The sequence below is a fragment of the Oncorhynchus masou genome, chromosome 5 (genome assembly GCF_036934945.1).
Source record: "Oncorhynchus masou masou isolate Uvic2021 chromosome 5, UVic_Omas_1.1, whole genome shotgun sequence".
Lineage (NCBI taxonomy): Eukaryota > Metazoa > Chordata > Actinopteri > Salmoniformes > Salmonidae > Oncorhynchus > Oncorhynchus masou.
Genome location: NC_088216.1, coordinates 77,380,229 through 77,396,827, shown reverse-complemented (window position 1 = coordinate 77,396,827; position 16,599 = coordinate 77,380,229). Strand labels below are relative to the sequence as shown.

Genomic DNA, 16,599 nt, shown 5'->3' with positions numbered 1-16,599 from the left:
TCTGAGGCGGAAGGAAGTGTTTGGAGTGATGGTGGTGTGTATTGTGTGTGGTGTGTGTGTCACACCCTGACCATAGTTTGCTTTGTATGTTTATATGTTTTGTTTGGTCAGGGTGTGATCTGAGTGGGCATTCTATGTTGTGTGTCTAGTTTGTCGGTTTCTGTGTTTGGCCTGACATGGTTCTCAATCAGAGGCAGGTGTTAGTCATTGTCTCTGATTGAGAACCATATTTAGGTAGCCTGTTTGGTGTTGGGTTTTGTGGGTGATTGTCCTTATGTCTGTCGTGTGCTAGTTTGCACCAGTATTAGGCTGTTTCGGTTTTCGTTACGTTTATTGTTTGTTTTGTATTTTGATTCGTGTTTCTTCAGTTTTATTAAACATGGATTGCAATAGACATGCCGCATTTTGTTCCGACTCTCTTTCACCTACAGAAAACCGTGACAGTGTGTGTGGTGTGTGGAGGGTGTGTAGAGCTCCATGGGTAGTATCTACCAGCCTGAGTCACATGTATGCCTGGTTCCTGTTAACACAGCACATATCCTGCGTTACACAGTCTCACCATCCTCTCCTACACCTACTCTGTCTGAGATGAGTCTGTGGGGCCTGCTCGGTGAGGTCTGCGCTTGTCTCCAGAGGACACTACTCCATCACTAAAGGGGCCTATAGTAAATCTCAGTAAAATACACTGAGCCTGGGAAAGAAACACAGGCAGGCCATGAGTCTTAACTGAACTCTTACTGGGGCAGATTAACAGGGCTCCGGAGCAGCTGATGGACTCTTACTGGGGCAGATTAACAGGGCTCCGGAGCAGCTGATGGACTCTTACTGGGGCAGATTAACAGGGCTCCGGAGCAGCTGATGGACTCTTACTGGGGCAGATTAACAGGGCTCCGGAGCAGCTGATGGGCTCTTACTGGGGCAGATTAACAGGGCTCCGGAGCAGCTGATGGACTCTTACTGGGGCAGATTAACAGGGCTCCGGAGCAGCTGATGGACTCTTACTGGGGCAGATTAACAGGGCTCCGGAGCAGCTGATGGACTCTTACTGGGGCAGATTAACAGGGCTCCGGAGCAGCTGATGGGCTCTTACTGGGGCAGATTAACAGGGCTCCAGAGCAGCTGATGGACTCTTACTGGGGCAGATTAATAGGGCTCCAGAGCAGCTGATGGACTCTTACTAGGTCAGATTTAACAGGCCTCCCCTTGCAGTTGATGGACTCTTACTGGGGCAGATTAACAGGGCTCCCCTTACAGCTGAGAACAATTGTCACTCTCACAGACCCACAGACCATTAGACACAATACATACAGAATACACAGCAAAACTCCAACTGCATTCCAAAAGTTTTGTAAAAATCAACCACAACAAAACCATGAGGACAGCGCTACTTCATTATAACACTTACTTTCCTCTTTCACCAGGAAGTAAAATAGTCCTCAGGCCTGTAAGTGAATGGATGTATATGAGTTAGACATCTCTGCCTAATTAGCTGACTGACTGTGTGCCAGATGTTTAACCCAGGAGATTGTTAACCTAGAAGTCCCCTGGGGGGAGGGTGGTTTCACCCAGAAGACATCTCTTCCCTGAGCTTTACTGCAACACTGGCTGTTCTTTAGAAACAGCACTAACTACTGCATTACCATCTGTAGGGCTCACTACTTATTTGGGGCATGTCCAGTGCCTTCAGAAAGTATTTATCCCCCTTGAATTATTCTACATTTTGTTGTGTTACAGCCTGAATTCAAAATTGTTTAAATATCATTTTTTCCTCACCCATCTACACACAATACCTCATAATTACATTTTTTTTCCAAATGTATTGAAAATGTATTACAGACATATTTAATTTACATACAGTATTCACACCCCCGAGTCAATACTTTGTAGAACTATCTTTGGCAGCACTTACAGCTGTGAGTCTTTCTGGGTAAGTCTCTAAGAGCTTTCCACACCTCGATTGTGCAACATTTACACGTTATTATTTTCAAAGTTCTTCAAGCTCTGTCAAATTGGATGTTGATCATTGCTAGACAACCATTTTTCAGGTCTTGCCATATATTATCAAGTTGATATAAGTCAAGTATTCTTGGTAAGTAACTCCAGTGTAGATTTGGCATTGTGTTTTAGGTTATTGTCCTGCACAAAGGTGAATTCAACTCCCAGTGTCTAGTGTAAAGCAGAATGAACCAGGTTTTCCTCTAATATTTGTCCTGTTCTTAGCTCCATACCCATAAGATGATGTAGTCACCACTATGCTTGAAAATATATAGTGTGGTACTCAGTAATGTGTTATATTGGATTTGTCCCAAACATAACACTTTTGTATTCACAGGGCAAAAAGTGAATTGCTTTACCACATTTGTTGCTGTTTTACTTCAGTGTCTTGTTGCAAACAGGTTGCATGATTTTTAGCATTTTTATTCTGTACAGACTTCTTTTCACTCTGTCATTTAGGTTAGTATTGTGGAGTAACTACAATGTTGTTGATCCATCCTCAGTTTTCTCCTATCACAGCCATTAAACACTGTAACTGTTTTAAAGTCACCATTGGCCTCATGGTGAAATCCTTCCTGTCTCACAACAGAGTTAGGAAGGATGCCTGTATCTTTGTAGTGACTGTGTGTATTGATACACCATCCAAAGTGTGATGAATAAATTCACCACGTTCAAAGAGATATGTCCGTTTTTGTGTGTTTTTTTTAAACCAAACTACCAATAGGTGCCCATCTTTGCAAGACATTGGAAAACCTCCTGGTCATTATGGTTGAACATGCGTTTGAAATTCACTGCTTGACTGAGGGGTGTTACAGATAATATGTGGGACACAGTTATGAGGTAGCCAATATGTTAAACACTATTATTGCACACAGAGTGAGTCGATGAAAATGATTATGTGACTTGTTAAGCAGATTTTTTCTCCTGAACTTATTTAGGCTTGCCATAACAAAGGGGTTGAATACTTATTGACTGAAGACATTTCAGCTATTAACGTTTAATTAATTTGTAAAAATGTCTAAAAACACAATTCCACTTTGACATTATGGGGTATTGTGTGTAGGCCAGTGACAAAAGAAAACTACATTTAATCCATTTTAAATTCAGGCTGTAACACAACAACATGTGGAAAAAGTCAAGGGGTGTGAATACTGTCTGAAGGCACTGTATGTATGAGGGCAGACTGAGGCATCAAAATTGAATAGTGATAGGCTGGATGATTGGCCTATGGCTGGTATGACTAGTAGCATAAGCCTGCGATCTGAAGCCAAAAGTTTCAGTGAAATACAGCACACTTAGGAATTTAAAGATTCCATTTTTGCTCATCGTGTTTGCGTGATTGCAACTGATTGACTATGTTAGGAAAGAAGTTAGACTTACCTCAAGTACAGATTGACATGTTCAGCTGCTTGTTTATAGAGCCCCTCAAACTGGTCTCTAGCCCACTGCAAAGACACATGGTAGGTCTGACTTAATGGGGTTTTCATTTTAACTTCAGTCTGATGCACCCTTTTCATTTCATGGTCTCAATCACCCTCAAAATGCTTATCCATTCTGGGGCAAGATTGAGAGTTAAGAGTGTAAAAAGCTTTGCATTTTAGATGAGTTGTGTGTGTGTGAGGGATTAGAGATAAGTGGAGTATGGATGGACTGAGTTAGGAGTTAGTACTGTACTGTATGGATGGATGGACTGAGTTGGGAGTTGATACTGTACTGTATGGATGGAGATGGACTGAGTTAGGAGTAGGTACTGTGCTGTATGGATGGAGATGGACTGAGTTAGGAGTTAGTACTGTACTGTATGGATGGAGATGGACTGAGTTAGGAGTTGGTACTGTGCTGTATGGATGGAGATGGACTGAGTTAGGAGTTAGTACTGTACTGTATGGATGGAGATGGACTGAGTTAGGAGTTGGTACTGTGCTGTATGGATGGAGATGGACTGAGTTAGGAGTTGATACTGTACTGTATGGATGGAGATGGACTGAGTTAGGAGTAGGTACTGTGCTGTATGGATGGAGATGGACTGAGTTAGGAGTTGATACTGTACTGTATGGATGGAGATGGACTGAGTTAGGAGTAGGTACTGTGCTGTATGGATGGAGATGGACTGAGTTAGGAGTTGGTACTGTACTGTATGGATGGAGATGGACTGAGTTAGGAGTAGGTACTGTACTGTATGGATGGAGATGGACTGAGTTAGGAGTAAGTACTGTATGGATGGAGATGGACTGAGTTAGGAGTTGATACTGTACTGTATGGATGGAGATGGACTGAGTTAGGAGTTGATACTGTACTGTATGGATGGAGATGGACTGAGTTAGGAGTAGGTACTGTGCTGTATGGATGGAGATGGACTGAGTTAGGAGTTGATACTGTACTGTATGGATGGAGATGGACTGAGTTAGGAGTAGGTACTGTACTGTATGGATGGAGATGGACTGAGTTAGGAGTAGGTACTGTACTGTATGGATGGAGATGGACTGAGTTAGGAGTAGGTACTGTACTGTATGGATGGAGATGGACTGAGTAAGGAGTTGATACTGAACTGTATGGATGGAGATGGACAGAGTTAGGAGTTAGTACTGTACTGTATGGACGGAGATGGACTGAGTAAGGAGTTGATACTGAACTGTATGGACGGAGATGGACTGAGTTAGGAGTTAGTACTGTACTGTACTGTATGGACGGAGATGGACTGAGTTAGGAGTTAGTACTGTACTGTACTGTATGGAGATGGACTGAGTTAGGAGTTGATACTGTACTGTATGGACGGAGATGGACTGAGTTAGGAGTTAGTACTGTACTGTACTGTATGGAGATGGACTGAGTTAGGAGTTGATACTGTACTGTATGGACGGAGATGGACTGAGTTAGGAGTTAGTACTGTACTGTACTGTATGGACGGAGATGGACTGAGTTGGGAGTTGATACTGTACTGTACTGTATGGAGATGGACTGAGTTAGGAGTTGATACTGTACTGTATGGACGGAGATGGACAGAGTTAGGAGTTAGTACTGTACTGTACTGTATGGACGGAGATGGACAGAGTTAGGAGTTAGTACTGTACTGTATGGATGGAGATGGACTGAGTTAGGAGTTGATACTGTACTGTATGGATGGAGATGGACTGAGTTAGGAGTTAGTACTGTACTGTATGGATGGAGATGGACTGAGTTAGGAGTTGATACTGTACTGTATGGACGGAGATGGACTGAGTTAGGAGTAGGTACTGTGCTGTATGGATGGAGATGGACTGAGTTAGGAGTTAGTACTGTACTGTATGGATGGAGATGGACTGAGTTAGGAGTTGATACTGTACTGTATGGACGGAGATGGACTGAGTTAGGAGTTGATACTGTACTGTATGGATGGAGATGGACTGAGTTAGGAGTTGATACTGTACTGTACTGTATGGACGGAGATGGGCTGAGTTAGGAGTTGATACTGTACTGTATGGATGGAGATGGACTGAGTTAGGAGTTGATACTGTACTGTATGGACGGAGATGGACAGAGTTAGGAGTTAGTACTGTACTGTACTGTATGGACGGAGATGGACTGAGTTAGGAGTTGATACTGTACTGTAAGGATGGAGATGGACTGAGTTGGGAGTTAGTACTGTATTGTACTGTATGGATGGAGATGGACTGAGTTGGGAGTTAGTACTGTATTGTACTGTATGGATGGAGATGGACTGAGTAAGGAGTTAGGAGTTAGTTCTGTACTGTATGGATTGAGATGGACTGAGTTAGGAGTTGATACTGTACTGTATGGATGGAGATGGACTGAGTTAGGAGTTAGTACTGTACTGTATGGACGGAGATGGACTGAGTTAGGAGTAGGTACTGTACTGTATGGATGGAGATGGACTGAGTTAGGAGTTGATACTGTACTGTATGGATGGAGATGGACTGAGTTAGGAGTTGATACTGTACTGTGCTGTATGGATGGAGATGGACTGAGTTAGGAGTTGATACTGTACTGTACTGTATGGACGGAGATGGACTGAGTTGGGAGTTAGTACTGTACTGTACTGTATGGAGATGGACTGAGTTAGGAGTTGATACTGTACTGTACTGTATGGACGGAGATGGACTGAGTTAGGAGTTGATACTGTACTGTACTGTATGGACGGAGATGGACTGAGTTGGGAGTTGATACTGTACTGTATGGATGGAGATGGACTGAGTTAGGAGTTGATACTGTACTGTACTGTATGGACGGAGATGGACTGAGTTGGGAGTTGATACTGTGCTGTATGGATGGAGATGGACTGAGTTAGGAGTTGATACTGTACTGTATGGATGGAGATGGACTGAGTTAGGAGTTGATACTGTACTGTACGGATGGAGATGGACTGAGTTAGGAGTTGATACTGTACTGTACTGTATGGACGGAGATGGACTGAGTTGGGAGTTGATACTGTACTGTATGGATGGAGATGGACTGAGTTAGGAGTTGATACTGTACTGTACTGTATGGATGGAGATGGACAGAGTTAGGAGTTAGTTCTGTACTGTATGGACGGAGATGGACTGAGTTGGGAGTTGATACTGTACTGTATGGACGGAGATGGACTGAGTTGGGAGTTGATACTGTACTGTATGGATGGAGATGGACTGAGTTAGGAGTTGATACTGTACTGTACTGTATGGATGGAGATGGACAGAGTTAGGAGTTAGTTCTGTACTGTATGGACGGAGATGGACTGAGTTGGGAGTTGATACTGTACTGTATGGATGGAGATGGACTGAGTTAGGAGTTGATACTGTACTGTATGGATGGAGATGGACTGAGTTAGGAGTTGATACTGTACTGTACTGTATGGACGGAGATGGACTGAGTTGGGAGTTGATACTGTACTGTATGGATGGAGATGGACTGAGTTAGGAGTTGATACTGTACTGTATGGATGGAGATGGACTGAGTTAGGAGTAGGTACTGTACTGTATGGATGGAGATGGACTGAGTTAGGAGTTGATACTGTACTGTATGGATGGAGATGGACTGAGTTGGGAGTTGATACTGTACTGTATGGATGGAGATGGACTGAGTTAGGAGTTGATACTGTACTGTATGGATGGAGATGGACTGAGTTAGGAGTAGGTACTGTGCTGTATGGATGGAGATGGACTGAGTTAGGAGTTAGTACTGTACTGTATGGATGGAGATGGACTGAGTTAGGAGTTGATACTGTACTGTATGGATGGAGATGGACTGAGTTGGGAGTTGATACTGTACTGTATGGACGGAGATGGACTGAGTTGGGAGTTGATACTGTACTGTATGGATGGAGATGGACTGAGTTAGGAGTAGGTACTGTGCTGTATGGATGGAGATGGACTGAGTTAGGAGTTAGTTCTGTACTGTATGGATGGAGATGGACTGAGTTAGGAGTTGATACTGAACTGTACTGTATGGACGGAGATGGGCTGAGTTAGGAGTTGATACTGTACTGTATGGATGGAGATGGACTGAGTTAGGAGTTGATACTGTACTGTACTGTATGGATGGAGATGGGCTGAGTTAGGAGTTAGTACTGTACTGTATGGACGGAGATGGACTGAGTTAGGAGTTGATACTGTACTGTATGGACGGAGATGGGCTGAGTTTGGAGTTGATACTGTACTGTACTGTATGGACGGAGATGTGCCATACCTAAGTTAAGTCAACGTTGGGTCAAATTGTTTGGGGTATGTCGACATACGGTTAGTGTTGTAAGGTTATGCTCTGGATAGCTTGCCAGCCATGTGCCAGTCAGTCAGCCAACCATTCAGAGAGCAGCCATGTTTAAAGTGTGTTAACCGTAACGTGGATGGCAGCTCATAGGGTAGAGGAATGCCGTGGCCTAAACTCCTTTAATATGCTAGGATTCCAGAATGATGTTACAGGAGGTTGATATGGCAATGCTAGGTTGCTGTGATGATGCTCGGCTACAGGGATGCAGTCCAAAACACATACAATCAGACTGTGGTTCCATGCCTCACCTGCAGGGTGTGCTCTATGCGGTGAGGGAAGTTCTTCAAGGTGCACAGTGGGATGGCATTCTGGGAGCCGGTCTTGGCCGGTCCATAGGACTCAGTCAGGTGGGGAACTACCACTAGAGTATGGCCCTTACTACCCAGGGTACCCCCCTCCAGCATGGGTCTCTGGTGCTGGACACAGCGGCCATCCAGGTACACTCCTGTAGTGCGCGCGCACACACACAAACACACACACACACACAGAAATAGTACAAAAATAGTAAACCAATAAGAAAAGCGAAAAGTCACACAGCATATAAACAGGCTTGGGTTACTTTTAAAATGTATTTCGTAAATAGCTTTACATGTATTCCCCAACCGTGCCGATAGAGGATTGAAATACTATGTTATCTGTCTGTCTGCTCCCCCCACCATGTGTTCCACAATCCCTCTCCAGCAGCTATCTACAGCATTACATAATAATAACCTAACGTAGCAGGCATAAAATAAACACCTGAATCTACACTGAACAAAAAAACGCAACATGCAACAATTTCAAAGCTTTTACTGAGTTACAGTTCATATAAGGAAATCAGTCAATTTAAATAAATGCATTAGGCCTTAATCTATGGATTTCACAGGACTGGGAATACAGATATGCATCTGTTGGTTACAGATACCTTAAAAAAAAGGCAGCGGCATGGATCAGAAAACCAGTCAGTATCTGATGTGACCACCACTTGCCTCATGCAGTGCGACATCTCCTTCGAATAAAGTTGATCAGGCTGTTGATTGTGTCCTGTGGAATGTTGTCCTACTCCTCATCAATGGCTGTGCGAAGTTGCTGGCTATTGGCGCCATACACGCAGTTAGGTCAAGACCCTGGTGAGGATGATGAGCACGCAGATGAGCTTCCCTAAGATGGTTTCTGACAGTTTGTGCAGAAATCTTCAGTTTTGCAAATTCACAGTTTTCATATGTTCTCATGTTCTGAGCAAGGAACTTAAACGTTAGCTTTCTTACATGGCACATATTGCACATTGTTTTTGCATTATTTAAACCAAATTGAACATGTTTCATCAGCAGTCCGGGTGGCTGGTCTCAGATGATTCCGCAGGTAAAAAAGCCAGATGTGGAGGTCCTGGGTTGGTGTGGTTACACGTGGTCTGTGGTTGTGAGGCCGGTTGGACATACTGCCAAATTCTTTAAAACGACGTTGGAAGCGGCTTATGATAGAGAAATGAACACTCAATTCGGTGGCAACAGCTTTGGTGGACATTCCTCCAGTCAGCATGCCAATTGCACGCTCCCTCAAAACTGCACATTTTAGAGTGGCATTTTACTGTCCCCAGCACAAGGTGCACCTGTGTAATGATCATGCTGTTTAATCAGCTTCTTGATACGTGGATGGATTATGGATTATAGGTGGATGGGATTATCTTGGCAAAGGAGAAATGCTCACTAACAGGGATGTAAACAAACTTGTGCACAAAATTTGAGAGAAATAAGCTTTTTGTGTATATGAAACATTTCTGGGGTCTTTTATTTTAGCTTATGAAACATGGGACCAACACTTTTTACATGTTGTATTTATATTTTTGTTCAGTATAGATCCCCTACATACTGGTCTTGACCATAAGAAAAAAACTGTCAGGGGAGGTTCTGTTCTGCACTGTTTAACCAATCCAGTAAATGTGGAGGAGGAGTTAAAGTGTGTGTGTGTGATTTTCTCATTAATGTTGTCACCCTGTAATGTCCAAACCGGAAGTTGCATCACAGGCTTTCTTTCTATGTCCCCTGACAACCGGTTGTTGAGGACTCGGCAGTGGCTAGTTACATAATGACCTCAGCGTCAGAGCCACACTGGGGAGTGAGTCAAGTCTGTCTAACAACACCAGACAGACAGACATACAGTTGCTAATGAACTGACCTTAACTACACTGATTCTGGTACTGGTGGCATGCAGGCCTATGTGCTATTATTACCACAGCTATTACTACAGAAATAAAGGAGAATTGCCTCTAGTGGTGTTTATTACTGATGCCGATAAGACTATTAGCCATTGGTTGTTGTACTAGTAATGTTATTGATGTCGATACAGCTAGACGTGTGTGTTGGTCCTGAAATTGGCAGTAGCGTGGGTGTTGCCAGTGTATGGACTCTGTCACTAGTAGTAATATCATTAATAGGATCATGATACAGGGAGTAGCACAGGCACTGGTACTGACTGGCTTCCACGTTGTCCAGAGCTGCAGCTACTCCATCCAGGCCCATGAAGAAGGTGTGCCCATAGACCTGCTCACTGTCTGGGTCCAGGCGGTTCTGGTGGGCTGTGATGTTCATGTTGGGGTTCATGACTCTGACCGCCTGGGCTGCTACCTCTGACTTCTGTCTCTGTGGAAGTAGAGGAGGAGGTCGGTGAGTGAAGGGAAAATCATCCTCTCTTGATGAACTTCCCCTCGTTCCCCCATGACTTACTCAAAGAATAGGTGGAATACAAAGAGAAACCTGAAGAGAAAACACAAACACTGAAGGCAGAAACACTAAAACACTGAAACACTAAAAAACAGAAACATTAAAACACAAACACTGAAGGCAGAAACATTAAAACACAGAAACACTAAAACACAGAAGGCAGAAACATTAAAACACAGAAAAACTGAAGGCACTAACACTAAAACACAGAAACATTAAAACACAGAAACACTAAATTACAGAAACACTAAAGGCAAAAAACGAGAAAAAGAGCAGCAATGGTGTGAACTGGGTGACAAAGAAACTAGAGAACTGAGGGGAAGGGAAACCCAAATATTTACACAAGCAGCAAAGGAAATCAGGATACACATGAACTGATCATAGATGGGTCTTATATAGCAGTATCTTGTATATTTCTCCTTCTGACAGACATCTGGAAGATGGTATGAAAGCCAATGGCAAGCACTCGGTCACATTCAAATGAAGTGGAAAGGAAAACTAAATCACCATGACTGTGGCCTACGGATACATACATGGCTCACAGCCATTTAGTTATATAACAGTTTGCCGGACACAATTTTTCCTAAGCACAATATGTCCTAACTATATTCAGATTCAACGCAGACAGATATGTGTTTTTACCATTGGGGTGTGTAAGGTTGAATGTGGGAGTGTGTGTGTGTGTGTGTTTTTCTCATTAATTTCATCTTGACTTGGCTGACAAGGCAGAAAAAAAGAAATATAATGGGATCAGGCTGTACAATCTTTCCAATCAGCAATATATCCCCATTTATGAATGAAAATGTGATATGAACTGGAAATAGATAAACATGTTGTTTTGTACTTTGATGAATTATTACGGGAATAAGTAAGAAACCTATCAGCATTCCTTGTAGACGTGCGTGCCCGACACACACACATCACCTGTAGCACTCCGATGTGAAGCACAGGTTAATTGTAGGCGAGTTGACTAATCATGAGGCAAGTCTTTCTCAAAAACAGTAGTTCATCCCTCTTTTCAACACGTTGTGATTGAAAAGCGCTGGGGGAAAATGCCAGCTCAACACACGTCTGTTTATGGGTGATAATACGAAATGGATATGAACAGGAAATAGATATAAACTTGTTGTGTTATACTTTGATCAATTATAATGGGAATGTGTAAGAAACTGATCAGGAAAAGGAGCTTACAATTGTTGGGAATTGGCAGTTGTTTCCTTGTGGACATGTGAGCTACCTGCATAAAAGTGTTCCTCTTTCTCCATCTGAACAGAACCTACAGAAACTACCTGTGAAACACTCGATCGGAAAACTGTAACTATGGCGATAAAGACCATCCTGCTTCTAAGCGGTGCCTTTGCACTGGGCGATGCAAAGTCCTTGATGGAGGCCAACCTGGACCAGCTCCCTGCTTTCAACCCAGACTGGAGACCAATGGTGAACGTATTCATCATATGCAGGAGATGGGTGGTGAGGGAAACAGCATTGAACAGAGCCCAGGTCTCCAGATGTTTCAGGAAATTGATGCTGTTAAGTATCCAGCTGACGTGAATGACCTGGAAACTCTGGAGCCCTCGGTAGAGATGGATGGAGACCAGGGCTTGTATCAGGAGGCTTTCAGGGAACAGGGGAGAGGTTGGAAGGGACAGAGTGCAGGAGCGCATGTCCCTCTGGCTGGTCACAATATGGATCCCGCTGCTTCAGGTACCGAGTCTGAGCAGTTCTGTGTGTATCAGGGAGCCAACCTGGCATCCGTCCACAGCACAGCAGAATATACATTTCATACAGGAGATGGTAATGATACAAACTGGGGGATTTCCTCGCGCCTGGATTGGAGGTTATGATCTTGCTCAGGAAGGCCTATGGCTCTGCAGCGATGGGTCCAGATTTGACTTTACCAACTGGACAGCCGGACAACTACCAAGGCAAACAAAACTGCCTGTACTTTAATTATGGAGCTGAAAAACGCTGGGATGAGGGAATTTGCAGTACAAGGTTTCCCTCTGTGTGTTCTAGAAGAATGTGATCTCTCGCCTGTGAGTCAGATGAATATTTATTTCTCTTTCCCATGGTTTTAAATGTTAACAAATCTGTGTAAACGTTAAACTTGTTGCCATGAATCATGATTAACAGAGAAACACACTCTCAGTATAAATTATACTTTCTGTCTCTCCTTCTCTGCATTTGTTGAATAATGATTTTGTCACAAATAAAAGATCAGTTCCCATCTTAAAAAGGAAAATGTGTTGAACATGAATAAAAACAATTCTACAACATAAAAGGCATCTGAGAAGTTCAATATCTAGTAAGCATTTTGAGAATTGTGTTTGTGTTTAGAATTGCTTCTCTCTTACCCCAATGTCTTGAGACCTGAAGAGAAATTGTCGGTTTAGATTGGATCTCTCTATGGAGTCCATGTCTGTCACAGTGATGTGCCCACCCTCTCCAGCCCCCAGGCCAATCAGAGCAAAATTCTTGAGAAGTTCACAACCTATAGCGCCAGCCCCAACCTGACGACACATCATGACAGAAGACATGTTAGAATACAAAATAAAATAGAACAAATCAATTCAACCCAAGCTGCATTCATCTACTGTATAAATATCACTCAATCAACACATTTGTCATAGTATATGCCAAGCTACTTTTTGCACATCAGAGGGTATTAAGACTTTCACTCCAACACACTCATGTGAAAACAGAACTGGTGAGAGTGCAATAACACAAGCATGCACGCACAAACTCACGCGCACACACACAAAGCAAAACAAATAAAAGCTAGCATAACACATGCAAAGGAAACCTGGTAGGTGAGGGCTTGGCAGGACCAAACGCTAACAGGAAATGCCACCTGAATCACAGCTGTTTCCTGCACGTGTCATTATCAACACTAGCAGGAGTGACCAGAGGGAAAGAATAACACTGAGGCCTGTTTGGCCATGCAGAGGGCACCCCCTGCTGGTGAGAGATGAGAAGACTGGCACTCACAAGGAAATACTTCTGTTCACCAAGCCTCTCCTGGAAGCCTGATCCAAACACTGCAGTCTGCCCGTCATACCGAGAGCCTCTCTGCAATAGAGACAGTAGAGCAGTGGTTAATGCAGACAGGCAGGGAATAAATATCCATCAACACTTGATAACTGATAATTTTCCTGATAGATAAAACATGGCTTCCTAAGGCTACATTAATTATTCTTCATGGGGGGAGATCGTAATCGATAGCTAGCTTTTGGCTGATATTATATATATTTTTATTTGAATATGTATTGGCTGATATTAATATTTTTAAATATTATTTATTAAAATCTTACTGGTGAACAAGTGCTCTCTGTCAGTTCCTCTCCCTCTCCACCGTTGCCTTCAGGAAGGCACTCCAGTGCATCAAAGTACAGCCACTGCTGAAGAGGGGTGAACTTCCCAGTGCACGCCTATAGGGACAGCAAATATGAACATGAGGCACACAGGCAAACATATCAACACTATGAACCATACAGCACATCACAGGCACTTCACTATCCCTGGCAGTGCTTCTGGAGTACAGAAACCATAGCAGTCTGCTCATAAAGGTGTAATAAATGCATTCTACTGTCGAGGGGCTTGACTAGATCATAGGGCAGCTTTGAATTATTGGGACTGCAAGCTCTTCTTTAGTGCCTAAATGTGTTGGATACCTATGTTCCTTCTCGGGACTTTTGTCCTCACCTTCATGACTTCTTGGGCGGCCAGCCCTCCGATGAAGGCGTTAACAGGGGCCAGGTCACCACAGGCAGTGAAGGACAGACTCTGCACCACACCTTCATCTAACTGATCCAGATGGGACACCTTATTCAGTTCTGTCACCATGGCTACCAGTAGCTCAGCATCCGACTGTAGGGGGATGGATGGACAGCCGACTCCATAGTAAGACAGAGCATGATCAGTTTCTTTAGAGATTCTATCCAAATTGAGCTACTGGTTCAAATATCTTTCACAGATTCTAAAGATGCTTTCTTAGCCTACTGAACATCACAAAGAGTGGTGAGACAGGCAAATACACTATAATGTCATAAGATTTCTTCTACCAACACATGAATGTTCCATACCAGAAAAATAAATATGATTTTGTATTGTCTTTCACTGACCTGAGACCTGGGCTTAGGTAGTCGTCCCACTCTCTTCACGAAGCCATGCAGGGCTTGGAAGGCCAGGTGCAGTGTCTGGTGCTTCGTCATCTTCCCATAGTCAGTCATTACTAGTAACTCAGGGTCAACCAAGGCCTCGTCAAGGGGTTTCTGTAACAAGTACAGAAAGTATAGGCATAAAGTAAGCATAGTGAACTGAGTGCAATGTTATTGAAGGTTGGTACCTTGGTAAGGTTGGCTTTCCATATGATACAATAAATATCTAAATATTATTCTTGGGATAGATGAATGCCTAGTCCAACATGATTAATTTGATAAAATTAAGAAACAATACTTACAAATTGTAGTATTTTAGACTTTTTGACCTCAGTTGCTACACCTCCTTTCTCATACTCAGAAAAGCTTGACGTGTCACAAATACTGAAGGAATCAGGGCCTGGCAATGAAAGAACATCATTTACACACACATCATAATGTATGAATCATCATATTCATTTACATTTCTGTCCATATTAAATGTCATCACCACCACTGTCATGCCATTTCCTGTCATGTATTTAAAAACATTTTTAAAGTAGCTTAGATATGCCTCATATTACAACAATTATATAATATTAAAAAAGGAGATGTCCTTTCGAGAGAAACTAAAGTTGAAATATCTTTCTAGTAAACAAGTTTTACTGGTGGCACTTAAGGGGCAAAGTACATTTTCTGCATTCTTGTTCTAAACCACCATTATTTTGGATGCTTTTCCCCTGTGAATAAGAACTCACCAAGGACTTTGATGTCCACTGGTCCATAGCTATTGAGCTTTGTCATGCCACACACTTCAGAGAGGGACACAGTGCTGCCATCTACAAAGCCATGCCTCTGTTCAATGCATGTGACCACTCCAGGATCCGCCTATAGATGCAAGAGAACAATGTATAACAGTGGTTTTGCTCTATGATCTTGTCCACTGACATTCTGTATTCCCAGGTATAACATGCAAATGCCACCATCTTCAATAGTTAAGGAAAGGTAAGCATTGAATACCTTGGTGATATGATCTATCATGGCTGATGCAGGCGTCTCACCATCAGTGTCCAAGACCTCAAACTCCTCCCCAAAGTCACAGAATAACTGACTGCAATAGAACCAAAACAATAACCATTGGGGAACTGAACCAGCTATGCATCACTCCATCACTCATATCTACTATGGATGAGGACTGTTACAGGAGAGGTTATTATTGGTTAAAGTAGAGAAGGTGTGTCACCCCCCTCACCCACAAAGTCCTTTGGTATCAGCCACAAGGAACTTGATTCCATTTGAATGACAAAACGTCCCAAAACGCTGCTGGTCATCCAGAGAGGAGTCAGTCAGCACCACCACCTGGGAAAACAAATAAGATATGTCCTCACCTTTAATGTTATTGCTATACCTAGGGTTGAAAAAATCTGGTCAGCTTCCTGAAAATTCCCAGGTTTTCCAGAAATCCTGGTTTCCTGTCTGTTCCCTCCTGATTCCGGCAATCTTCCAACCGGGTTTTCCAGAAAAACATGACATTTTGAGAACGTTACCAGATTTTTGCAACCCCAGCTGTACTGTGTATGGCTAGTCCAGAGAGAAAGTGGGGAAACGCAAGGCAGGGTTCAGGCCTACCTGGAATTGTTGCAGCAGCGTCTCCTTCAGTGGCCCAGTGTGGGCAGACACATGGACATGGGGGTTAAGGGCAGACAGCTGGGATAGGGAACTCATGGCTCGGTTCTGACCAAGGTGAGATGCCAGCAGGAAAAACTGGAAGGGAAACATTGAGGTTCAGGAGTAGTTTGACAAAATAACATATGATAACATATGATCTGAATGAACATTTTCAGAATGTTATATGCCCCTGTATTCCTATTTCCCTCCTTTAATATCAGGTGCTAAATAGTTACAGAGATGGCAGTGTGATAGAGACGGTGTCACGCCCTGGTCTTAGTATTTTGTGTTTTCTTTCTTTATTTGGTCAGGCCAGGGTGTGACATGGGTTTTGGTATGTGGTGTGTTTTTGTCTTGGG

General features: G+C 43.1%; 1 protein-coding gene across 4 annotated transcripts in view; it reads right to left on the bottom strand.

The window, feature by feature from the left end:
- uba7 (ubiquitin-like modifier activating enzyme 7) overlaps positions 1–16,599 on the bottom strand; it is a 93,120-nt gene that overhangs the window by 70,236 nt on the left and 6,285 nt on the right. For all 4 annotated transcript variants that reach the window (XM_064966877.1, XM_064966876.1, XM_064966875.1 and 1 more), the window contains exons 3-15: positions 16,202–16,336; positions 15,825–15,931; positions 15,593–15,683; positions 15,331–15,460; positions 14,896–14,993; positions 14,558–14,707; positions 14,139–14,303; positions 13,748–13,864; positions 13,425–13,505; positions 12,791–12,946; positions 10,190–10,355; positions 7,986–8,182; positions 3,376–3,440 (exon numbers count right to left, since the gene is read on the bottom strand). In XM_064966877.1, coding sequence (XP_064822949.1) covers positions 3,376–3,440; positions 7,986–8,182; positions 10,190–10,355; positions 12,791–12,946; positions 13,425–13,505; positions 13,748–13,864; positions 14,139–14,303; positions 14,558–14,707; positions 14,896–14,993; positions 15,331–15,460; positions 15,593–15,683; positions 15,825–15,931; positions 16,202–16,336 — 1,658 coding nt within the window. The remainder of the gene's footprint in view (positions 1–3,375; positions 3,441–7,985; positions 8,183–10,189; positions 10,356–12,790; positions 12,947–13,424; positions 13,506–13,747; positions 13,865–14,138; positions 14,304–14,557; positions 14,708–14,895; positions 14,994–15,330; positions 15,461–15,592; positions 15,684–15,824; positions 15,932–16,201; positions 16,337–16,599) is intronic.